The following is a 27,260-nucleotide window of genomic DNA, read 5'->3' as shown; positions in this document are numbered from 1 at the left end:
CGTGAGGTTTGCAATGGTTTATATAGAACCAGACATGACGCATTGCAAACCTCACGTACATGCATGATTATTGCAAAAACTACTTCAAAATAAATGGTGCCTCTGATGAAGCTTAAATTACAGCCCGGCAATAGCGGTGTGCTTCAAGAAATTACTAACTTGTTCACAAAACTGAAATTACGTAAACCAAAGATTGCGTATGAGTGAGGCAGAGTAATTTAATTACAATAAACGGTAAGTAAATGATCTAGACAGTTGTGAATGTTATCTGATCCAGTGAACGACAACAATCGCGGGTGTCTATCAACATTTTCATGCTTTTGACGAAAGAAATAAGAAACTACAAAATATATACAGATATTACGATCAAGCAACGAAAATATTGCACGCTACAGGTTGTTACTTGATTAAAAATTTGAACTGCAATTTTTGTTAATATGTTTCAGGCAGTTCTTAATTTGATAATTTATTACTTTTGTTGATTCATGGACTTTCTTCCCAAATATACAGGATGTGTCAAAATTAGCAGCAAAAATTAAGACGGGTGAAAAATACGCGATTACAGGAGCAAATTCGTTCCAGTAAACGTGGTCTGCAAACGAGCGAGGTAATTGTTAGTGATATTAGTATGATACCAGTAAACCCCGAAACCTCACCCACCCCCAACTCTGATTCTGTAAAGAATCTAATTCCTACGTACAAAACAGTTTTCCAGTACAACTAAAAACTAGTCCAAAGTTGCAGATTAAATTTTTTTTTATTCACTCGATGACTAGCTTCAGGCCGCTGTAACTGTTCGTTTGCACATTTTTGACACGGTTTTGCATTTTCGGATGATTTGAAAATGGGACCCGTTCCGAAACTAGTCATCTAGTGAATAAAAACAAGTGAAATTTGCAACTTTCGACTGGTTTTTCGTTTCACTGATTAACAGAAGTTCTTGACCCACAGCTATTTCAGCATGCTGGAAGTTCGTAAAACAGTTTTTCATTCATCTCAATGTGTATGTCGTCATATCTGCTGAACTACGTGTTGTACAGTGATACAATTTTGCAAGAGTTAGTAGTAAAAAAAGTAATAAATTAAAACGGCACGCCTGATATTGACCTTTTTCTGCATGAACAGGGAAAATTAAGTAAACTATAAACATTTTTCCTTCCATTACTTTGTGCGTTTGTGGTGGTGGTGGGGGGGGGGGGGAGGGGGGGGGGGGAATCAATGAGAAAAAGTTTCGAAAAGGTTTGAAATTATGCGTAGTAAAGTTTGTTGGGAGTCGCTAAGCGCTCTTATTCTCAAGTAATGGATGAAGATAGTCTGGCCAATTCGCACGCCGTCAATTACACTGCTTCGAGACATATAGTTTCTAACTTTACTACTTGATTACTGTGTTCGACCTTTAACGTAAGATAACTTCTTAATAATTAGATTACCACAGCATTTCAGACTTTTAAATTAGGTCAATAGTTACTTGAAATTCTGCGATTCAAATTTTTGTTGCCTTTGGAAGCAGTTAGGTAGGCAACCCGCAACTCCGACTGATGTTTTAAGCTTTTTAGTAACATAAATATTGTGCTACTTAGTAGAAATGTGTTTGATATGTACATTTTTCGATGAAGTTCCCATTTAATTGGGCCCAGATTTGATGCAAAGTAACATATCGTTAAACCCCAATCACATCAGCAATGTTGCTCATTGTATTTGTGTATTGGGTACTTGTGGTGCGTCTCACTGGGCCACACATCCTTCCCAGAAAACTTGATGGATAGGAGTACCTTCGATTTCAAAGACGGACATGTTGGTTTACGCCAAATTTGAGCCCAAATAAATGGGACTTAATCGAAATGTTTACATTTCAAAAATATTTGTACTACCTAGAACAATACTTCATACAGAAATCAGTGGTTGTTCGTAAACAGACATTATCTCGCAAACGCCTCATTTGCTTCTGTTATCGTGTACTTTCACCCATGTTAGTTTTTGCTATTAATTACGATACATCATACATTCACAACAGAGAAAACTTATTTTTTCTTATTTAGAAATGACAGTTTTCTACAGAGAGAGTCGACTGCGATAAAAACTAAAATTGTGTAATGAACTTTGGCTCGCTAGAATTACTGCCTTTCACGAGCAGGCAATTGCGTCCAAGGCCGCATCCGATACGCAGCTTTTCTTGTTCGTAAATGTTCATGATTTGTTTAATTTTTTTCTTTAATAACATGTTGGCCTGAGTTCATAGATCAATGGTTCCCAACCTGGGCATAATTACCCCCTGAAGTATAAAATTAATTTTCTGAAGGGTAAAAACGAAAGGGTTCAATTATGTTTTGGCCACAAAATTGAATTATTTTTAAAAGATCATTACTATTGTCATTATTTCGTAAGACTGTAATATTAATTACATAAGTTAACAGAAATTACTTTTTTTTCCAAATGCTTGTATTAGCCCGCAACACAGGGTGGCGGAGGTTAAGCTTGTGAAACGAATGTATGAAGAAGACCTTCCTCACACAGTCCATCCACTACACACATTTTGTATCATGTATCTGGACAGTGAAATTGAGACATATATACCACATCGAGTACGCTTAAATATCTTATGGAAATGCCTTCCCTACGGTGTAGGTAGATCCCGCAATAGATCAGAATTTGCTTGATTATTCTCTTCACAAAAATAAATTAACTGACAGCACAACACACCACAGACCACTATACTATACTGCTGTGGGGCCTACACAGTATTATTATTATTATTATTATTATTATTCTTTCCTTTCTCAGACATTATGTCTGGTTAAAAATGGAAAGTGACGCGGACCTTGATCAAGCGTGACTTCCTTGTAACTGTACGATATATGTTACATTGCATTTAGGAACTTTCGGGTAATTGAACATGTATCAATAATTACAGATTTCTGTAGTTGTATATATAAGTTTGGATGTAGCTGTATTGCGTTGATGTACTGGTGGATATTGTGTGGTATGACTCCTGCAGTTGATAGTATAATTGGTGTAATGTCAACTTTATCCTGATGCCACATGTCCTTGACTTCCTCAGCCAGTTGGACGTATTTTTCAGTTTTTTCTCCTGTTTTCTTCTGTATATTTGTTGTATTGGGTATGGATATTTCGCTTAGTTGTGTTAATTTCTTCTTTTTATTGGTGAGTATGATGTCAGGTTTATTATGTGGTGTTGTTTTATCTGTTATAATGGTTCTGTTCCAGTATAATTTGTATTCATCATTCTCCAGTACACTTTGTGGTGCATACTTGTATGTGGGAACGTGTTGTTTTATAAGTTTATGTTGTAAGGCAAGCTGTTGATGCATTATTTTTGCAACATTGTTATGTCTTCTGGGGTATTCTGTATTTGCTAGTATTGTACATCCGTTTGTGATGTGATCTACTGTTTCTATTTGTTGTTTGCAAAGTCTGCATTTACCTGTTGTGGTATTGGGATCTTTAATAATATGCTTGCTGTAATATCTGGTGTTTATTGTTTGATCCTGTGTTGCAATTATGAATCCTTCCGTCTCACTGTATATATTGCCTTTTCTTAGCCATGTGTTGGATGCATCTTGATCGATGTGTGGCTGTGTTAGGTGATACGGGTGCTTGCCATGTAGTGTTTTCTTTTTCCAATTTACTTTCTTCGTATCTGTTGATGTTATGTGATCTAAAGGGTTGTACAAGTGGTTATGAAATTGCAGTAGTGTAGCCAATGTATTTATATGAGTGATTGCTTTGTGTATTTTGCTACTTTCTGCTCGTTCTAGAAAGAATTTTCTTAAATTGTCTACCTGTCATAATGTAGGTTTTTTATATCGATAAATCCCCTTCCTCCTTCCTTTCTGCTTAATGTGAATCTTTCTGTTGCTGAATGTATGTGATGTATTCTATATTTGTGGCATTGTGATCGTGTAAGTGTATTGAGTGCTTCTAGGTCTTTGTTACTCCATTTCACTACTCCAAATGAGTAGGTCAATATTGGTATAGCGTAAGTATATACAGCTTTTGTCTTGTTTCTTGCTGTCAATTCTGTTTTAAGTATTTTTGTTAGTCTTTGTCTATATTTTTCTTTCAGTTCTTCTTTAATATTTGTATTATCTATTCCTATTTTTTGTCTGTATCCTAAATATTTATAGGCATCTGTTTTTTCCATCGCTTCTATGCAGTTGCTGTGGTTATCCGATATGTAATCTTCTTGTTTAGTGTGTTTTCCCTTGACAATGCTATTTTTCTTACATTTGTCTGTTCCAAAAGCCATATTTATATCATTGCTGAATATTTCCGTTATCCTTAGTAATTGGTTGAGTTGTTGATTTGTTGCTGCCAGTAGTTTTAGATCATCCATGTATAGCAAATGTGTGATTTTGTGTGGGTATGTTCAAGTAATATTGTATCCATAATTTGTATTATTTAGCATGTTGGATAGTGGGTTCAGAGCAAGGCAGAACCAGAAAGGACTTAATGAATCTCCTTGGTATATTCCACACTTAATCTGTATTGGCTGTGATGTGATATTATTTGAATTTGTTTGGATAGTAAGTGTGGTTTTCCAATTTTTCATTACTATGTTTAGGAACTGTCTCAATTTATGATCTACTTTGTATATTTCCAATATTTGTAGTAACCATGAGTGGGGTACACTATCAAAAGCTTTTTGGTAATCAATGTATGCGTAGTGTAGCGACCTTTGTTTAGTTTTAGCTTGATATGTCACCTCTGCATCTGTTATCAGTTGCTCTTTACATCCTAGTCTCCTTTGCAACAGCCTTTTTGTTCTTCATTTATAATTTTATTCTGTTCTGTATGTGTCATTAATTTCTGTATAATGACTGAGGTTAATATTTTGTATATTGTTGGTAGGCATGTTATGGGAGATATTTAGCTGGGTTTGCTGTGTCTGCTTGATCTTTAGGTTTCAGATAAGTTATTCCATGTGTAAGTGTATCAAGGAATGTGTATGGGTCTGCAATGTAACTGTTAAATAATTTAGATGTGAATGTGTTGAGGTGAACTTCTTTAGCCAGAAATTTGCTATTTTATCTTTTCCAGGGGCTTTCCAATTGTGCGTAGAATTAATTGCTTGGGTGACTTCATGTTGCAAATTTATCACTTCAGGCATTTGTGGTATCATCTTGTATGTGTCTGTTTCTGCTTGTATCCACCGTGCATGCCTGTTATGTTGTACTGGGTTTGACCGTATGTTGCTCCAGAAGTGTTCCATGTCTGTTATGTTTGGTGGATTGTCTATTTTAATGTGTGTGTTATCTATTGTCTGGTAAAACTTCTTTTGGTTTGTGTTGAATGTTTGGTTTTGTTTCCTTCTATTTTCACTTTTTTTGTATCTTCTAAGTCGTTTGGCCAATGCTTGTAATTTCTGCTTCTTTTTCATCTATCGCGTCTTGTTGTGAGATTTTACCTAACCTTTTTCGTTTTTTGTCTGATATTTCATTTCTTATAAATTGTGTTAGTTGTCCGATGCCTTTTCTCAGTTTTTCTATTCTGATCTTAGCCTGTGTTGCCATGCTGGTTTCGTAGGTTTCTTCTGTGTGTTGGTTGGTTCTGATCTCTGCCTAGTGTGTATATTTAGTGTAGTGAGTGCTCCTATATAAACTAGTAGTTGTAATCTTCCATAGTTGTATTTTTATTTATTTTGTTGTGTATGATTGTGTTGATAGTTGTTATTGTTGTTTCGACTTGTGGGTTATTTGGTGGTCTATGCAAGAGTGGTCTAATGTCTGTATTTGTGTCTTTGTACTCTATATATGTCAGCTGAAATTTTTCATCTATATCTAATGTGTGTCACTCCATGTTCTATTTGTCCTTGTTCTGGTGGCTGCCTTAATATTTCGTTTTCCTCTGATTGTTTAATTGATGCATGTTGTTCTTTGTTTGTTTGCTCTGGGATGTTTGAGTCCATTACTCTATTTTCTTCTTCTTCTGATTGCACTTTATTTTGTTCCAGTATTTGTTGTACTTGTTGTTTGATGTTTTCTAATTCTGACTGGGGTATCCTGTTATTTTTTATTGTTACACGGATCTGATCAGCTAGTCGTTGTTCTGTTAAAAATTTTAATTCTGGGTATCTGGTAATAAATGTTGAGTATACTTGTGATCTGTATCCAGTTGTGTTGGTTCCTAAGTTTGTTGCTTGGTAATAACAGAACATGAGGTGTCGGTTAACTTCATCTGACCATCTCATCCTCTGTCTTTGTTTTCCTTCTAGTGTGGTTGCAGGAAGCATATCCTGCAAAACACCTCTATTTGGATTTAAATCATTTTCCGTGTGGCTAGCAGTGTCGTTACCATTGTGGACGGGCGTAGGGTTCAAGCGTCGTCCCCGACCATGACAGCGCTTGTCCGAGGCTTCATTAGTTCTAGTTATTATTATTATTATTATTATTATTATTATTATTATTGTCATTATTAGTGGCAGTGGTCAGTCACAAAACATTGACAGCCTATAGTCTTCCAATTTCCACCAGTCAAGTGATTTACAACCAGTAGGTGAACGTGTAGTAGACACCTTTCAATTTGGTTGATATTAACTGGGGTAGACGAAGTAAGAGTCGCTAAGGAGAGGGCTTGTACAGAGGAAGCATGTTTTGTAACGCGTGTACACTCAGTGTCGATAGTTAGCTTTCTTTCCTGAAATTAGTTTCATTATTCTATAAAAAGTTTGTGAAATAAACAGTACCAATTATCTCATTGATTCATCAGTTCCAGGTTTAATAAAACATCTACAAAAACTAAATGCTTACCTTCTGTGATTTTAAAAATGAATGTGTTAAAAAAATTTCTTTTTATTTTCAAATTTAAGTTATGTGCTAATGTTGATGATATTGGAGGAAGAGGTTGGGGTGCTGGGAGGGAGGTAAGCTAGTAGCTAATATCTGATTGCACTGGTGGGTAATGGTCTCAGTAGGATTGGGAACCACTGTCCTATATGTTAATTCTCTTATAATTTCATGCAATTCATTTGGATCACTATTTAATTCATTTGAGTCACTAATTCATGCACTGCTTCTCGTGAGTTTAGACCACACTACGGCTGTATTTCTAATATTGAATTCTTTGAACGTGGACCTCCCAAAGTAATGAAGCAAAGCCTTTGAAAGCATTGTAACAATGGGAGCAATTTCAACACGCATGGTGAAAATCATATCGTTAGGAAATAATTATAATCCTTTCTTTAAGGTTCCTTTTTATTATCGAATATGAATTGACTTGGAATGGTGATGTCTGGTGTGTTGGATGCCTTCTCCTCTAGACGTATGTATCAGGAGCACGTTCCCCTCTAAAACCAGCTGTGTTGATATAACCACAGCGATCGGAGTGATGTTTATGCTGCACAGCTTGAGTGAGCATCTTACTCCCAAGGAACATGCACCTGAAGTCTAAGACGGGACCTTGTGGCTACCAATACATATCCTATCAAAATCACTATACTTACCATCAAAAATCTTCACACGCAGTTAGTTATAATAGATATGCAAAGGATTCGAAAGGAGACCCTGATTTCATATAACTGAAAGGTTTATTGTCTCTAGTACAACGCGCGGTCCACGTTCGTAACGTTTCTATGCACACGTACTGTCGTTCACATTTACTTCAGCCTGTTATTACTTATCTCATGTAACCATTGCTTCTACCGAGCTTTGCTAACGCCTCGCTTCTAATGCTGATGAGTTCTTAATCCCGTCCACGAACACAGCAACATTTAACGGATTTATCGAACTTCTCACGGCACGCGGCCACGTATCGTCCATTTACTTACCTTCAGCGCCACCCATAACGGCTGGCGTCAAAATGAGCTTCTCGATCACTGGGGGCTCCCCTGGTAGAAGTGCTGCTGGGCTAGGCTGGTTATACATCGCTACTCAAGGAATATCTTACAGGTGCAATCATCAAAATAGTACTGTTGCTGAGTTATACCTATTACACGAATAATACCTTCCATACTCTACCCTATTATATCTTTAAAGAGTAGGATTCGCCAACAAAAGCGCGTGGTTTCATCGTTCAGGTTTTTTTATTATTTGTTAAGAGCAGATCGTCCAGTGTTAATCACAGTGCTTTCGTTCTTGATGTCTTTATTTTAATAACAAAGCAATTAAGATCATTGCAGGCGTAACAGGCAGTCTCTGAGCTTAGCCCGGCAGTCTATTTACGCACAGACATCTCAGCGCGATCGGGACCATAGTTCCGCAGCGCGAACTGTGGTGAGTTCACAGCTGCGACTGTGTTGAGCTGCATATTCTTTTGCACAGTCCTGTTATCCAGTACTGTGCAAGCGGGACATGCTGCACCAATGTAGAGTACAGTTGAGCACGGAACACGACATTAAGTACAGTTAAGCACGGGAAAAGTAGTGAATACTGCATTTTCTAATGAAAAATGAAGGACGCATGAAGACATTGCTTAGAAAGTTCGGCAGCTACGTTTATGGCTCAAGATACTAAATGTGATAAAATTCCATACGATTTTTTTAATCACATAAGACACTTACAAACTACAGCAAGCTGAATGTTCCGCCGTTTCAGCATGCTACACGGAATCTATTAAATAATTAACTTAATAGGTTTCTGGGACCTACTATGTAGGGTGAACATAAACAAAATCGACACATTGCAGAGATGGATTCCTGACTGGAAATGGGGGACGTATGTCCGGAAATGCATCGTTGCCACAGTAGATGGCGCTGACGAATGAGAGTTCCTCTGACCACATGCCTCGTGTTCCTTGTGCGTTGCAGGCTGTGTGATTGACGCAGCGTACTGTACGCACCAGAATGGTCCGGCACTCATGTCGGGAACAAACTGAGGTGGTGTCTGTGTACGGCCAGACGGATGGAAACGGTCGAGATGTAGCACAGCTGTACCAAAACGCAAGCACGATAACTCAGCGTGTTCGGTCAGAGGGTTAGCTGCCCTCTGTAATAAAAAACTTTTAGTTAATGGATCAACGATGAACTGAAACGGGTGTCTTGCGACGTCCGCCCCGAGCAGATGCAACGAACAAAAACGAACAAAATGAGATTAATAAAATAAAATAAAACAAATACCCTCGCAGAGACCATTAAACAACACAACATTTCAAGCCCTTTTTGGCGTTTGTGTGATCACGGGTCCTTTCAGATGAACTTGCAGGGAGGCAGATTTGGAGGACCAGTTTCTACAGAATATTGAGATGAACCATCTCCTCTTATTCCCGGCGTGAATACTGGACAATTGTGCCGCTTACAGTACGCTGCGTCAATCACACAACCTGCTACACACAAGGAACACGCGGCACTTGGTCAGAGGAACTGTCAGTCGTCAGAGTCATGTACCGTAGCAACGATGCATGCTCACAGGACCCTTTTTTCTCCATTTCCAGCCAGGAATCCGTCCCTGCATGTGTCGGTTTTGTTAATGTTCACCCTGTAAAGTTGACACTGGAACGCCGTAATCTATTACTTGTAATTGAACAGATTAGCCTTTCCGTAAAGTAGACCCTTATATAGTGTAAGAAACGATTTCGACGTCAAACACAGATATCGTTAGATATTTGTACAGCAAATCGCTAAGGAGATTACGACATCCTTCTGTAAATATGTGAGGCATGACACGCCTTTTTTTCCATCACGTCTTCTCAGTTGGCCTTGTCCGCAGCAGCTTAGCATCTGAGAACTCATGTACTAACATTTAAGGACCTGAATAATAACTGTAATCTGTACAATGGTCTACGTTTCACTTTCAAAATACTGTGTTAACTCTTATCAATAGTTATGAGCAAATATATATTTCTCACTGTAGTTGAAGTCAGAAGGAGATCAGTTTGGTAATGTGTGTGTTTGCGCGTCAACTACGCGCCATTAGGTCCAGCTTTACGCACATCAGAAAAGCCGAACCTTTGAATTTACAATTTACGTCACAAAGTCCGATCTGTTATGCAAAATTATTTGTAGCATCACAAATACGATCCGCAGCCGCTAAATTTATCTGCTGGCCAACGACAGTTCGCCACAACCGGTAAACAAATCGACAAAACAGACCATTAGCAGCAAAATTATAATGCATCAGCATTACTTGAATTAACTATGATTTATAGATTACATTCCGACGCTGGTCATTATGACTCATCCCGGTTTCCGAATAATCAGGACTCGGAGGAATGCTACAGTAGCAAATTTTCTCCAATTTAACTCTTTTTATTGCGATGAGTTACAATGGCAAACACGCAGTTACGTGTAATACAAAAATTTGAAAGTACATTTATAAACAACTGATGATTCATTTTTTTATTTATAATCATTCAATAGAAGACAATACCTGTCACCGTTCGCTTACACTATTGGCTGCAAACCACAGTAACTATTATAAAATACCTAGAAGTAACTATCTGGTGTGACCTGAAGTGGAATGACGCTTAAAAAAATAGTACGAAAAGCAGATGCCTGGCTCAGTTCATTGGTAGACTCTAAAGGAAACGTAGCTCACCGTGAAATAAGTGACTTACAAAACACTTGTTCCTCCAATTCTTTAGTCTTCTTCGTGAGTCTAGGAACCTTACAGGGTTATGTTGATAGAAGAGACAGATAAGGTGCAACGAAGAGCGGCATGTTTTTCTAAAATATGGTTTTGCACGCGAGAGAGCGTTACACAGATGCTCAACAAACTTCAGCACTACACGCTACAAGAGAGGATTTGTGCATCACGAAGATAGTTTATTAGGTGGATAACGAATGGCATTTCGCAGGAGAAGGCCGACAACAGATGCAGTATTTATAATTAAACAAAAACTCTAAAAACAGAGAGAGTACAGTAGAGGCGCCCATTTAGCGTTCATTGGTTTTATTATTCCATTCGAGAATACTGATAGAAAGAAACTGTGAAGAATTATGAGGAAAGGAGGATATACGCAATACCTAATAAACGCCTCAATAGGTCTCACCAAACCCATGAGTGTAATTTTACATATAAATTGTACTCTAACACAGTCTATAGCTACAGAGGATCCTGTACAGACAATAATTGTTAACAACTGAACAATGAAACAGATCATACATTTTAACTACAATCTAAGATTAAGGAAAGACGCAGCACGAAGGAAGTATGCAAATAAGATGGAAAGTGGTAGATGTGATGTACATGTGCATACAAATAAATTATTACAGTTTCAGAAAAACTGGATGATTATTTCAAGAGAAAGAGCTTCGCAAACCGAGCAAATCAATAACATGTTGGTCCATCTCTGGCCCTTGCAAGCGGTTATTCGGCTTGGCACTGACTGATAGAGTTGTTAGACGTCGTCCTGAGGAATATCGTGCCAAATTCTGTCCAATTGGAGCGTCTGATCGTCAAAATCACGAGCTGGTTGGGTGCTCTAGGGATGCCGCGGATGACAACCAAAGGGGCCCTGCTATGAAGACTGTCGGGCTATATGGCGGGCGACTGTCACGTGATATCCCAACGCTGGCAGGGGCTGAGTTCGGAGCGGGACTCATCACCGAAGACATTTCTACTGCAGTCAGTGAGATTCCAGGGTGAAGAGGTGTCCGGAGACGCCCCGTACAGCGGTGGGATACCAACCTGATTGTCGCCCGCCTTAAGGCCCGACAGCTAGGACTGATGGTCTGGGGCGCCGTTTCGTTTGATAGCAGTATCCGTTTTGCTGTCATCGGTGGCACCTTTACAGCACAGCGGTACGTCGACAGTATTCTACCCACCGTTTTGTTGCCCTTCATGAAAACCTTCTCTGGGCTTACATTTCAGCAAAATAATGTCCGCCCGCACACGGTGAGAGTTACTACTACTTTTCTTCGTGCTTGCCAAACCCAACATAGGCTAACAAACGTCGCCGGATCTCTTCCCAACTGAGAACATTTCAATCATTGTCGTCAGGGCTCTCTAATCATCTACGGATCTCGACGATCTAATGTGGCAGTTGGACAGAATTTGTTACAATGTTCCACAGGACGACATCAAACAGTTGTATCAATCAATTCCAACCCGAATAACTACTTGCATAAGGGCCAGAGGCGGCCTAAAGCGTCATTGACTTTCTCAATTTGCGGAGCTCTTTTTCTTGAATAAATCGTCCATTTTTTTCTGAAATTGTAATAATTTGTTTGTCTGTACATGTACACCACTCTTTATTTTTTCCCAGCAGCGGTTTAGGGAAATACGGCGTAAGTTACGCCTCATGCATTCAAACGTGAAGGAGAAGAAGGTAAAAGCCAACCGAAGGAGTTCATTCTAAGTCAAAGTGATTATTCTAACCTTAAAAACATTCCTCTCTTGTCTTTTGTAACGTCGGGCAAAAAAATCTTTCGTCAGGAGTTTCCTAATACCTCCATGTTCGGTAAATGGTTGAAATGGCTCTGAGCACTATGGGACTTAACATCTGTGGTCATCAGTCCCCTAGAACTTAGAACTACTTAAACCTAACTAACCTAAGGACATCACACACATCCATGCCCGAGGCAGGATTCGAACCTGCGACCGTAGCGGTCACGCGGTTCCAGACTGAAGCGCCTAAACTGCACGGCCACACCGGCCGGCCCTCCATGCTCGACATGGATCCATTGTTATGGGAAGTTAACCCTGCTACGGAAGTGGGATTGGAGAAAAACAGTTGACTGCTGTTAGCTATGACGTTGACAACTCATTCAAGGTGGCAACAATTCTCACAAAAGACGAAACTGAGAAACAATTTGTTACATAGATCGTCGCTGAAAAGTGCAAAACTTACGAAAACTCTCTAACAAGGGAACCTCCCCATCGCACCCCCCTCAGATTTAGTTATAAGTTGACACAGTGGATAGGCCTTGATAAACTGAACACAGATCAATTGAGAAAACAGGAAGAAGTTGTATGGAACTATGAAAAAATAAGCAAAATATACAAACTGAGTAGTTCATGGGTCACATAGGTAACATCATGGACAATATGAGTTTAGAAGCGCCGTGGTCCCGTGGTAGCGTGAGCAGCTGCAGAATGAGAGGTCCTTTGTTCAAGTCTTCCCTCAAGTGAAAATTTTACTTTCTTTATTTTTGTATAGTTATTATCTGTCCGTTCGTTCACTGATGTCTCTGTTCACTGTAATAAGTTTAATGTCTGTGTTTTGCGATCGCACCGCAAAACCGTGCGATTAGTAGACGAAAGGACGTGCTTCTCCAATGGGAACCGAAAACATTTGATCGCAAGGTCATAGGTCAACCGATTCCTCCACAGGGAAACACATCTGATATATTCTATACGACACTGGTGACGGCATGTGCGTCACATGACAGGAATATGTTGTCGACCCACCTAACTTGTACGCTTGGCGAATGGGTAAAAAGATTCTTCTACCTTGCCCGATTTAGGTTTTCTTGTGGATGTGATAATCACTCCCAAAAAAGTGATGAAAACATAAGAGTTTGTCACATAAACTGAAAATAAAAAATTAAACTTTTCACTCGATGGAAGATTTGAACCAAGAACTTTTCGTTCCGCAGCTGCTCACGTTACCACGAGACCACGGCGCTGCTGCGTTCCCAGTCTCATTGATGTTGCCTATCTTCCCATGAACTACTCAGTTTGTATATTTTGTTTATTTTTTCACAGTTCCACACAACTTCTTCCTGTTTTCTCAATTGATCTGTGTTCAGTTTTTCAAGGCCTATCCACTGTGTCAACTTACAACTAAATCTGAGGGGGGTGCGATGGGGAGGTTCCCTTGTAAGGAAAATAATAATGTGTAGTATCCGTTTGCGTTCATTACGTGTTGATTCTACAGAAGTTTTAAATAAAAATATGCTTCTCTTACAGAAGTTGTGCGCAATATTACCAAAAATCATTTTTTATAAATTTTTAGAAAGCATTTTGCCGGAACATTTGATTCAGAATATTTTAAAGCGAACAGTGGGGCATCCCCCATGAACTTCCTGCAGAATAAAAAAAGAAAATAGTGGAGCTGGGAAGGATAATTCACTTTCGAACGCTATTAACCGTTGCTTACACTGTGCTTCAGCTACAAAGCCTTACAACCTACGACATATTAGCGAATAAAGACAGTGACCTATGAAGTATGGAATTTCTTTCTTTAATTCCAGTCAATGATCACAAGTAAACAGTTATTACACTATCAATTCCGGTCTGTAACGACTATCTCCCATTGTGGCAGGAAAGCAACGAATCATGTAGAAACACATCTGATTAAAGTAGAGGATGTCCTAATTTGAGTAAGACGAAGTGGCACTGTCATAAGATCAGCTAGACATCATCGAACAGGAATACTCTGGTGTTATATCATTATTTTGTGATTTGTTTTCCTGAGAGAAATGAAGACGGTCATTATGGGCCGAAATCAATAGTCACGGCGCTCTGATTGTGATTATCAAATGGTTCAAATGGCTCTGAGCACTATGGGACTCAACTGCTGAGGTCATTAATCCCCTAGAACTTAGAACTAGTTAAACCTAACTAACCTAAGGACATCACAAACATCCATGCCCGAGGCAGGATTCGAACCTGCGACCGTAGCGATCTGGCGATTCCAGACTGCAGCGCCTTTAACCGCACGGCCACTTCGGCCGGCTTGTGATTATCGACTGGAATTAAAGTAAGAATAAGAGCGAGGAGGAAATGTTTACCTTCCGGGCAACTACCTACAGCTAAGAGCCCACTCTCGTGTATGCTTATAGGATTGGCTAAATGTGTCGGTATAGGCGTGGCAGTATACTAGGATTGGAAATTAGATGGGAGACAACGAGCTCTTTGGAGTCGAGTTTGCAGATAGTGTACGTGTCCATTATGCATAGACGTACACGTAACACTACATTTAAATCCGGGGCATCCGCTTCACAAGGCATCGACGCTACGCCTATGTCGTTGGTGCAAGAGAAACCATATCTGCTAACGAGCTAACAACCAGGCAACTGTGCAGTGCTCAGGCACTTCTGACACAGTGACTGGCAGTTGTGTGATAAGCGGGCGGTAAATGTAATCCGCCTGTTAACCAGCGGCACTGCCGGACTTACATGCTTATCTCAACACAGCTGCGCCGTCACAAGGCCACTGACGAAGCACACGCTCTCTCTCTCTCTCTCTCTCTCTCTCTCTCAGCTCCTGGCAATGACGAGGGAATTCGGCGCAGTGTGCGTATCGTTTGCCCTTCGGACTTCAAGTGACGGAACCAACAGCGATTTTTGCAGTGTAACCACGAAGCTCGGGACTCCAGTACGTTCGAAATGCAAACTGTTTCTGAGGGGTACCGTAAATTACACTATAAAACAAAGGAAACAGAAAATAGAAACAAAATACGAAGTTTTCAAAAGCAACGGATACTTGGACTGCGTCTCTAATGACATGTCCTCGACGAGGTGTTGAACCCTGAGGTTCTTTCCTTAGCTGGAGTCCTATTTACGTAAGGCTCAGCGTGCAAATGAAAGTGAGGCTGTTTGTTTGTTGTGGTCTTCAGTCCGGGAACTAGTTTGATGCAGCTCTCCACGATAGTTTACACACGTAAGCCTCTTCATCACCGCATTACTACTTTTAGCCTACTTACCACAAACGTGCTTACCTTTGCAACTTTTAACCACCCACTTCTAAATTTACTATCTCTTGGCTGCTCAGATTGCGTCCGATCAACCGATTTCTTCTTTTAATCAGTTCGTGCCAAAAACTCCTCTTTTTCCACAATTCGATTCGGTGTCTCTTCATTAGTTATTCGATCTACCCATCTAATCTTCAGTATTCCTCTGTAGCACTGCATTTCAGAAGCTTCTATTCTCTTCTTGTCTGAACTGTTTATCGTCCACGTGTCAGTTCTTTGCACGGCTACACTCGAGAGAAATGCATTCAGGAAAGACTTCTTAAAACTTAACATTTATATTCGATGTTAACAAAGTTATCTTTTTTCAGAAAGGTATTTCTTGCTATGGCCAGTCAGCATTTCATATCCTCTCTATTTCAGCCATTCCCAGTTATTCTCAGTTACGTACATAAGTTATGAAAATTAAGATTTGGTGCTTAATCTAGGAAACCAAAAACATTCGAGTAACCGTTTAGCAATATTTAAAGTTACATAACCAGCACCTGAAAGACTGATCCAGGAGAAAGACCTTTAGCTAGGTGCATAAGGTAATGTTTACTTTTATATATTTTTAATTACCAAAAACTTCGTTGCGTCCGGCTGCCCAGGTGACTTCCGTCAGTGAACCCGACTATCGAGATTCCAGGTTTCGGGCTTAATCGAGGACTATATAGAGTTCTTTTTCACTTATTTCAAATGGAAATGAAAGTTAACCACAAGAAACATAAGAATCAAATGAAAGTAACCTTTTTAGAAGGCTTCCGGCTTACCTCTGTTCTTTTCCAAGAGTTGTTGATTACTCGTATCTCCAACCCAACTTGTCATTTTTATTATTGCCACGTTCTTACAAGGCCCCTATCTTGTCTGTCTGTTTGCCTTTTCGGTACAAATCTAGCAAGTGATTTTAAAGGAACTTCTCGACGAGCTAGATACTTGAAACTTTGAACTTTTAACATATCTTAGAAGTGGATGACACTACAGCATTAACTCTCTTTCTTGTCTGGTGTGTGGTGGAGGTTACTTTGTGTATCGCTGCCATTCCCCTTTCCTGCTCCAGTTGCGAACGGTTCGCAGGAAGAACGATTGCTGGTATGCTTCCGTGTGGTAGAATCAGGTGAAGAGAAACTGAAATAAACCTGAAATTTACCACTTGTTTCCGTTGTAATCCCATCAAAATGTTTGAAATAGGTTGAAAAATTTCACACACACGAGGCTAACGAGACTGAAAAGCAGAAAATTATTTAAATAAAAATCGGTTTTCATTAAACCAAGTTTTTAAGTCATTCCAAAAAGTGCAAATTAATTTCTCCTAGGCACAGTCCTAAAAATATGTGATGTGATTTTCTAACAGATATGAAAACACTTAAATATACTGAAAAAATACTTAAGATATTTAAAATCAAAACATGGGGCGCTTGCAGTACATAACTAATGCCTGACTTGCTTACCTCCTTAATATTATTTACTTTATGCATTCCAGTTTTTCTTTTAAATCTTACAAGTATTTCCATAGCTATTAAAAATTCACAATCACAAATTTTTAGGACTGTGTATCTGCATGAGGCTGTGAGAAATTATTTCAATAAGTAATGCAACACGTTTTTTTCTGAAAGCAGGTTGGTTTATCTGGAATTCCAATACACCATATTATTCCCCACTCATTAGACTACAAAATCCTATTTCTCGACGTCATCTCCGTTCAATGTGACGGCCTTATGCCGCATTACTGGGAGGGCCTGTTGCGCGTGGTACCACTCTACTGGTCGGCGTTGAAGGCAAAGTCTTGCTGAATTAATAACCTCCCCGTCATTCACGTACTGCTTCCTGCGGAGTGCATCCTTCATTGGGTTCAAAATGGTTCAAATGGCTCTGAGCACTATGGGACTTAACATCTGAGGTCATCAGTCCCCTATACTTAGAACTATTTTAACCTAAGGACATCACACACATCCATGCCCGAGGCAGGATTCGAACCTGCTACCGTATCAGTGGAGCGGTTCCGGACTGAAGCGCCTAAAACTGCTCGGTCACAACGGCCGGCTCCTTCATTGGGCCCAACAGACGAAAATCAGAGGGCGCGAGATCCGGGCTGTAGGGTGTATGAGAAAGAACAGTCCAAGAAAGTTTTGTGAGCTCCTCTCGCGTGATCAAACCTGTGAGAGGCCTTGCATTCTCATGGAGAAGGAGATTTTCTTTTGCATTTGTGTGGTGACGAACATGTTGAAATAGTTTCTTCAATTTCCTGAGAGTAGCACAATACACTTCTAAGTTGATCGCTGCACCGTAAGGGAGGACATCAAATAGAATAATCCGTACAGAGTGCCGGAAGACCATCGCCATGACTTTACCGGGTGCGGCTTTGAACGTTTTTCTTTGAAGGAGAGGTGCTGTGGAGCCACTCCATGGATTGCCGTTTTGTTTCTGGTTCCAAGTGATGCACCCATGTTTCATCGCCAGTGACAATGTTCTACAAAAAAATTTCACGATCAACCTCGTAATGTACAAGCAATTCCGCACAGAAATGCTTTGTCATTCTTTATGTTCTTCTGTTAGGAGGCTAGGAACCCAGCGGGCTCACGCCTTTGAGTACCCCAACTGGTGGACGAGCGTGTCACCATACCACCAGAGACGTCCAGGGGAGTAGCGAGGTGTTTAGCTGTTATCCGCCAATCATCTCGAATGAGAGTGTCCGCACGTTCCAACATTACAGGAGTGGCAGCTGTATGCGGCAGGCCAGCACTTGGGACTCGGACAGGTTTGCGCGACCTTGTTGCGATGATGACAGACGCCTCACCCTTCAACTTACCGTGCTTTTGTTCACTACCAGGTCTCTGTAGACATCCTGCAAGCGCCTATCAGTATCCACGATGCTCTGGTTTTTCGCTAAAAGAAATTCAATGGCAGCTCTCTGCTTGGAACGAAAATCCGTTACAGATGCCATTTTGGGAAAATTGTGTTGTATCACTTATTGAACGCCCCTCGTATTCTTTAGTCCGATTTAATAATGCCAAATATTAATAACTGATTTTTATTCAAACAATTATTTAGTATAGTCGAACGTGTACTAAAATACACGAAAACTAATGCGATATTGAGCTTTTGCGACCATGTTGTCCTGTGAATGTCACACAAATAGTCGTCTGATACAACAATATTTTTATGTGGGTTACTGAAAGTGCCAGGGACGATGTACATTACATGTTAGCACTTTATAATCAGCGAAAATTGCATTTCTGGCTAACAAGCTGTACGATAATGTCAGCTGTCCGCAGACGACATACAGCCACAAGAGCGATAGTACCTGCTAATATGGTACATACACTCAAGCGCCAAATAAGCTGGTATAGGCATGCGTATTCAAATACAGAGATATGTAAACACCCAAATCTGATGCTACGATCGGCAACGCTTACATAAGACAAGTGTCTAGCGCAGTTGTTAATCGGTTACTGCTGTTATAATTGCAGGTTATCAACATTTAAGTGAGTTTCAACGTGGTGTTATAGTCGGCGCACAAGCGATGGGACACAGCATCTCGGAGGTAGCGATGAAATGTGGATTTTCCCCGTGCGACCATTTCAGTGTACCGTGAATATCAGGAAACCGGTAAAACATCGACTATCCGACATCGATGAGGCCGGAAAAAGATCCTGCAAAAATGGGACCAACGACGGCTGAAGGGAATCGTTCAACATGACAAAAGCGCAACCCTTCCGCAAATTGTTGCAGATTTCAATGCTGAGCTATCAACAAATGTCAGCGTGCGAAGCACTCAGCGAAACATCATCCATGTGGTCCTTCTGAGCCGAAAGCTCACTCGTGTACCCTTGATGACTGCACGACATAGAGCTTTACGCCTGACCTGGGCCCATCAGCACCGACATTCCACTGTTGATGACTAGAAAAATATGTTGCCTGGTCGGGCGAGTCTAGTTTCAAATTGTATCGAGAGAATGGACGTGTAGGGGTATGGAGACAACCTCACGAATCCATGGACCTGCATGTCAACATGGGACTATTCAAGCTGGTGGAGGCTCTGTATTGGTGTGAGGCATGTGCAGTTGGCATCCATTCTCCGCCGCCGTTAGCTGAGTGGAATGCCGGCACGGTAGCTCAGCGTGTTCGGTCAGAGGGTTAGCTGCCTTCTGTAATAAAAAAAACTGAGTTAATCGATCAACAACGAACTTAAACGGATGTCTTACTACGTCCGCCCCGAGCAGATGCAACGAACAAAAGAGAACAAAATGAAATTAATAACAAAAAAAATGTGGTCAGCGTGACAGAATGTCAATCCTAAGGGCTCAGGTTCGATACCTGGCTGGGTCGGAGATTTTCTCCGCTCAGGGACTGGGTGTTGTGTTGTCCTAATCATCATCATATCATCGCCATCAGTTGCACCAGGCGAGCGGTCTACCCGAGGGGAGGCCCTAGTCACACGACATTCATTTATTTATTTTACCTGCATCGATTCATGTCCATTGTGCATTTCGTCGGATTTGTACAATTCCAGCTGGACAATGCGACACCCCACACGTCCAGAATTGCTACAGAGTGGCTCCAGGAATACTCCTCTGAGATTAAACACTTCCGCTGGCCACCAAACTCTACAGACATGAACATTATTGAGCATATCTGGGATGCCTTTCAACGTGCTGTTCAGAAGAGACCTCCACCCCCTCGTACTCTTTCGGATTTATGGACAGCCCCCGCCACGCGGGATTAGCCGAGCGGTCTAAGGCACTGTAGTCATGGACTGCGCGCCTGATCCCAGCGGAGGTTCGAGTCCTCCCTCGGGCATGGGTGTGTGTGTTTGTCCTTAGGATAAAGCGTAGGGACTGATGACCTTAGCAGTTAAGTCCCATAAGATATCACACACTTGAACATTTTTCCTTTTTTTATTTTTTTGGAGAGCCCTGCAGGATTCATAGTGTCAGTTCCCTCCAGCACTACTTCAGACATTAGTCGTGTTCACGCCACATCGTGCTCGCGGGGGCCCTACACGATATTAGGCAGGTTTACCAGTTTCTTTGGCTCTTCAGTATATTTTGTTAAATATGAACTGCGAATATAATAACGAACATCCAGAAACCGTACATATTATCATGAAAATTACTGCCTCGAATTCGACAGAAAATAAAATGAACGCACTGACGGTGATAGATCTTCACCAAAACATGCATGGGTGGAAAAGAAGAAAATCGTATCTGCTCATGGCGGTAATTAATACGTATTTATGAGAAAGCAAACACGAACAAAAAGTCCTAAACTCCAAATGAATAACAGAAGCTTCCTGCGGAGCCAGAGATGACTACCACAGTTTCTGTGACGGGCGTTCCGCGATACCTGTTTTTGCGCAGCCGAGCGCGAGTGACGAAGTGTTTTCGCTCTGGCAGCTGAGCCGGCTTGTAGTCACGTGCCCGATAAACCGCTGGCTGACGGAGCATGCAGCGCGGCAAATATAAGCTTCCGCGGCGCGGCTCGCTAGTCAGTTCTCAGTCAGCCGCTACTTGGTACAGAGACCCACAGGCAGCAGCATGAAGCTCGAGAGCATTGTACCCAACTTCACGGCGCCATCCACGCAGGGTCCACTGGACTTCTACAAGTGGAAAGGCAACTCGTAAGTCTGATACTATTACTGACCACATTTTTCGTTTTTGATCAATCTTGCCACTAGTTTGATGCAGTTTGACATGCATCTCTTGTCCCAGTCTCTTCGCCTGAGAGAGACAGTTACACCAAACATCCTCACTTATTTGTTGTAAATGTTCCAACCTCTATCTTTCCCTGCTGTTTTCGTCCTACATGGCTCCTTCTACTTTCATAGAAGTTATTTCCTGATGTCGTAACACATCCTGTCCCTTCTGATTCTCAGACAACGGATGATATAGACGGCGCATGACATCATCATATTGAAACCAACGATTCGATCAGCTGACTAGCGGCAGCATCCGTTTGCAGACGACTTCCGGAATACTGATCCATTTATCTTTGAACTGTAGTATTTTCAGTAAAGATTTCTTTATTAAAATGGTGAAATCTAGTGCGGAATTTGGTTGCATCGAGAGATATGACGTGAAAGTAACTAATATATCGTTCCACAGGTAGAGCTGTATCGAAAATACAAGAAAAAGTTGCGAACTTATTTCTCGAGATTAAGTAAGTGAATTTACCGGCTGAAGATAAGAAATGATATCGTTACCAAGAGGATGTGAATGGCCTTCTATTTGAGATTTTTCAATTGTGACTGAATATGAACTGAATGATAATGGTCATTACATAACTGTCTCATAAAAATACATTGGTTCTTAGGCGTAAATGTTGATGAACTGCGCAAGCTTTGAGACAGCAAAACGTTAATACATAATTCACTGCGGATGTTTTCTCTACAACCACCTTTTTCTAATATTCTATTATGCTGACATTAATGTTGCTTCGGTACCTTCACTGGAATGAGCAGAGGTCACAAAACATAAACGCTTATTTAGTGTAAAAAGCAGACATTATCGATAGAAATGTACCTGATGTTTTATAAACGCATGATTAAACATTTCACAATTAGTGCTGAGGAACTACCAGAAAATTAAGTGTTTCCCGCCAAACTGATATTTCGTTTTCTGCTTCTGTGGAAGCGGCGAACTAAAAGCCTCGCAGTGGAAGGAAAACAAGAATTCAGTCAAGAAAAGTAATTATGTCCTCTGTAAGAAGAAAGAACTGTCAGTATAATGTTCCAAACTGTTCGCTACTCCTTCAACTGGCGAAATGTAACAAAGGTAACCGTCGCATTAGTGTTGGGAATTTCGCAGAAATTGGCTTAACTGTACCGCTATGTATGTAATACTATTGAAAGATGTCGTTCAGTTCTTAAAATCAATGCTTGATTTCACTTACAAATGACAAAAACTGTAAATGTCGGCTCTACTTCGCTTAGTGCATAGTGACAGAAATTCGGCTTTTTGTCTTTTGTCATAGTTAATATGCTGTCAGAAACGCTTGTCTCAATTTAAAGCGTGTGTTTTATACTAGCAGACCGCTTTTCCTATGCTGCTGTGCTTCTTGCTTACTCATTAGGCGTTACTTTGCTTTGGACGTGGCAGAATTCCTTTACTTCATCTACTACGTGGTCCCCAAGGTTACTTCTGTCGCTAATCTCGTTTCTACTAACCCTTAATACTATAGTCTTTTATTCTTTTCACTACCAGCCTTCTGCGCTCAATAGACTGATCTTTATGATCAACAGACACTGTAATTCTACCTCAACCTTTATTTGATTTCATTCATTGGCTCTCCGATATAATGGCTGTACAGTAGAGAAGAAAGGTTACGACCTTTTTAGCCGAGCAATTCGCTCTTGTTTTTCCTTTCTCATTGTTCCATCTTGGTTCCCGCACATGTTGTACGTGACTTCGTAAAGTATATGACTATTTTTCTAAGGATTCTGAACACATTATCCAGCTTTAATTTGATTCAGTATCTAAATTATAAGGCCAAAAGTACAGGATTTCAGCTACTTCTTTTTGCAATAATATTAATGTTAGCTACTTCACACTTGACGGTTGACCCCCTGCCGTAAAAAAAAGAGTCTGTATGCATTAGAGCGCATTTTCTTTCTTTCACGTCACACTTTTTATCAACTAACCCTAAAAAGAGTTTAATTAAGTCTGTTGTTCCCTTTTTCCTTATCTGATATTTTAAAAAAGAATTATTAGCGGAATTAAGTAATATTCGTTTACATTAGAGACACGCAAGTCGCCGAAGTGACGTCAACTCGAAAGACTTGCACCAGGCGAACGATCTACCCAACGGGAGGCCCTAGCCACACGGCATTTCCATTTCCATTGATGCTGCGCCCACATTGCTGTGAGCCTTAATTTGATTAAGTCAATCACACAAATTCGGGGTGTTTTTAGCTTTTTTGGGGTAAATTGAGGAGCAGCTTGACTGAGAAGTAGCAGTACCGATCACGAAAACTGACATCGGAGGGGAGAGCAGTGTGGTGACCAGATGACCCTCCTTAACCGCATCCAGTGACGCCTATCGTCTAAGGACGACGCAGCGGTCGGTCGGTACAGCTACGTCTTCCGAGGCCTGTTCGGATGGGATGGAGTTAGTCAGAGAAATTAACACCAGCAATACAGAAGGAGAGAAACTGGCGTTATGCTGCAAAGTACCGCGCGACCGCTACGGTCGCAGGTTCGAATCCTGCCTCGGGCATGGATGTGTGTGATGTCCTTAGGTTAGTTAGGTTTAAGTAGTTCTAAGTTCTAGGGGACTGATGACCTCAGAAGTTAGGTCCCACAGTGCTCAGAGCCATTTTTTGTTAATTAGATATTATATCCCAATGGGAGAAAAGGATTTTTGTCTCCTACTTACAAGTTCTAATTGACACACAGTACAAATAACCCACTGATAAATGCGTGATGTTGTTCACAGCAAACATGATATGAAAATTATCACTTTTGCAGTTCTCTGACCAGAGGCTAAAAAAAAAAAGAAAATTGACAAAAGGTTAACAGCAACCCCATGAAATTGTATAACAGCTTCCTTGAAAACAAAAAGATCACATGAAACGTTATCTGGGATAGGTGGTGCAGTGATAAAACACTGAAATCCGGAGTATTGGGTACCAAGCAACGTCAGGTCAACCTCAAACAGGTTTCACAGTCCCTCTCTAATCCCTCCACAAGTACGTTGCTATAACCACATTTTTCACCCAGTTGAATTTCTCTATCTAATGAGCTGTAGTTGGACAAAGTGTTACACATCACCTGTCCCTTTCCTTAATTGAGTAGCTGTTGCAACACACAGTATGTATGAGGAACAGTCAAAGGAAAACTGAACACCCGTCAGAACGGGACAATGGGATGGTTCCATTCAAAAGTAGTCACCACACGCGTCATGACATTTATCCCCATGGGAGACAAGAATGCAGTCGGCCGCTGGCGGATCCACAACTGCACCCACTCTTTCATTTCCTCATCTGACTGAAACCATCGTCCACGCATATATTTCTTTAGGTCACCAAAGATGGGAAAATCACGCAGTGAAAAATTCGGGCTGTACGCAGGATGTTGCAGTATTTTCCAACCAAATCGCTGGAGCGTAGCCTTCATCTCATGGGCAGTGTGGGATAAATATTTTAACACATGTGGTGGTTACGTTGGAATGGAACCATCCCATTGTCTCGCAGTGGTGGGTGTTCGGTTTTAATTTGACTGCCGCTTATAAAGAAGATGTGCTCTTAGGTTCCTTTCTTAATTGATTAATACGGTTTTCTTTTAGGTGTTCATTTAATTGCTGTTTCCATGTTTATTCACAATATTTTGACAGCGCAACTAATCGTCCTCTCCATGTGCTGTCAGCTTTGTTGTTATGTGTATGCACGGCCTGGACTGATTGGAGTCTAATAAGCGAGTATACACAACCACAAAGCTTGTACCCTCCTCACTATGTTTGTTTCTGCCTGAAATGTACCCCAACTTTACCTACCACTCTATAAAAGTCTACGTATTACCAAAGTTAAGTATCCACAAACTGTTATTCGACTTAAACAGAAGCTAATATGAACTGAACTGTAACTAAACTGAATCCAACTGAAGTAAAAGAATTATCTGGCCCTAATCAAAATTTCCACTTACCTCGCGTCTTGAAAATACTGTTCCAGATTTCTCGAAAGGACAACAGCAAACAGCAAGCAGGCAGCGGCTGAGCTAGATTTCTATTTCCAAATACATATTCAAACTGTTGCAAGTGGTAATGCGTAATGATAAACAGTGGGATGGACAGAATAACTGTTCCTATGAAATGACATTCCAAGACAACGATTTTAGAATGAATTATATATATTCAAAACGACAGAGTAAAACTTCATGTGATGTTTACACGTAATGGTCTGAGCAACAGAATGCTTAACAAAGTGAACAATGATTCGGAAAAGGTACGAAGTTAACAGAGAATTTCTATAAAAATGAAACAACTTAATCAATTAATATGTTAATCCGTGATTCAGGGAAGTGGGGTGGTCATTCTCTCAGCTGCGAGCAACTTAACTATCTGAGAGTAATCATTCCTAGCTGCGCAATGGTGTAGTCTTACCTCAAACTTCTTCTCTTAAAAATAATGACTTTATTCAGAATATATATTCTTTTCACCTTTCAATGTGTACATCATATTCATACTTACTGTCCTTTCTTCATCTGACAGATACAATAACAAGTACAAACAGCACTACTAAATACGTCCATCACCTACCGCACTTCAACTAAGAATGTATCAGACAGTGGAGAAGCAAAGACTGTGCCACGACAAGAACAAAGATGGTTTAACGGTAACATAACTTGCTCTCTCTCTGACGTGCATATCGATGACATACAAAAATCAAAATGACATGATCACCTTTCAAGCTGCAGAGCCTGAAGAGGACGAGTGGGTCAGTCTTTGAAATATTGTACACAAAAATGGAACCTACAACCCTGCCGAACACCTGAAAGCACACTATTAATGTGAAAAGATAATCCTCTAAAATTTAGATGATTTAAAGAAATGAGGCGCTCATCTATAATCAATATCTTTGTTTCTCAGGTGGTGTGTTTTGTTCTCACACCCGGCTGACTTCACGCCAGTGTGTACCACAGAGCTGGGACGCATCGCCGTCCACAACCCGGAGTTCCAGAAGCGAGGAGTCAAGCTGCTGGCGCTCTCCTGCGACAAGCTCAAGGACCACGTCGACTGGGTCAATGTGAGTTTTCCACACTAATGACTATTTTTGAGTGTATCGTAAGATAAATAAGCTCCATAATACTTACATTTTACACCAGAGCTCAAGAATATCACCCCTGTGTTGTCCACAGGACATCAAGTCGTACTGCAAGGACATTCCGGGGGACTTCCCGTACCCCATCGTCTCCGACGAGACGCGCGAGCTGGCCGTCAAGCTGGACATGATCGACGAGCGCGACAAGGACAACGTGGAGAAGGCGATGACGGTGAGGGCCATGTACGTCATCGGACCGGACAACCGACTTCGCCTGTCCATGGTGTACCCCGCGTCCTGCGGCCGCAACGTCGAGTGAGTACCCCTGCCACACCCTCCACACACACACACACACACACACACACATTTACACTGCACTCTGTGCATGGTTGATGAGACGCGTGTCTGCTGGTGTTGCAGTGAGCTGCTGCGCGTGATCGACTCCCTGCAGCTGACGGACCGGCTGAAGGTGGTGGCCACTCCCGCCAACTGGACGCCCGGCACCAAGGTGATGATCCTGCCGCACGTGCCCGACCAAGACCTGCCCAAACTCTTCCCTGGCGGCGTCGAGCGCGTCTCCATGCCCTCCGGCAACAACTACGTGCGCACCACCACCGACTACTGAGACAACCCAGTTGTACAAGTCGTAATACTCGTATTACTGTTGTTTGTGTACCAAATGTATTTGTTTTAAAAATACATCTTTAATAAAAGTACTACAAATAGTTTTTCTTTTTAATTGTGTTTTTCTTTATTTTTGTGTTGGTTACCCTTGATTAATACTTATAAACTCACAAGGGAGGCATTATACCCAGTGGTCACCGATTATGCTCATTGTTAGTGCAACTGTTGGGGACACACACATCTAATAAATACTGCTCTAGTACAATTCGCCTCTCAACCATTTTCGATAGATCGTTGCTGAAAGTGTCATAAGCCTATA

General features: G+C 40.9%; 1 protein-coding gene across 1 annotated transcript in view; it reads left to right on the top strand.

Annotated features, from left to right (window-relative positions):
• The window catches only part of LOC124615432 (peroxiredoxin-6-like), a 234,719-nt gene extending 207,756 nt beyond the window's left edge, over positions 1–26,963 (top strand). The window contains exons 2-4 of the mRNA XM_047143317.1: positions 26,146–26,302; positions 26,415–26,632; positions 26,738–26,963. Of these exons, the coding sequence (XP_046999273.1) occupies positions 26,146–26,302; positions 26,415–26,632; positions 26,738–26,942 (580 nt within the window). The 3' untranslated portion in view covers positions 26,943–26,963. The remainder of the gene's footprint in view (positions 1–26,145; positions 26,303–26,414; positions 26,633–26,737) is intronic.
• The last annotated feature ends 297 nt before the right edge of the window (positions 26,964–27,260 follow it).

The sequence above is a fragment of the Schistocerca americana genome, chromosome 5 (assembly GCF_021461395.2).
Source record: "Schistocerca americana isolate TAMUIC-IGC-003095 chromosome 5, iqSchAmer2.1, whole genome shotgun sequence".
In the NCBI taxonomy this organism is placed as follows: domain Eukaryota; kingdom Metazoa; phylum Arthropoda; class Insecta; order Orthoptera; family Acrididae; genus Schistocerca; species Schistocerca americana.
This window is presented reverse-complemented; position numbering and strand designations above follow the sequence as displayed.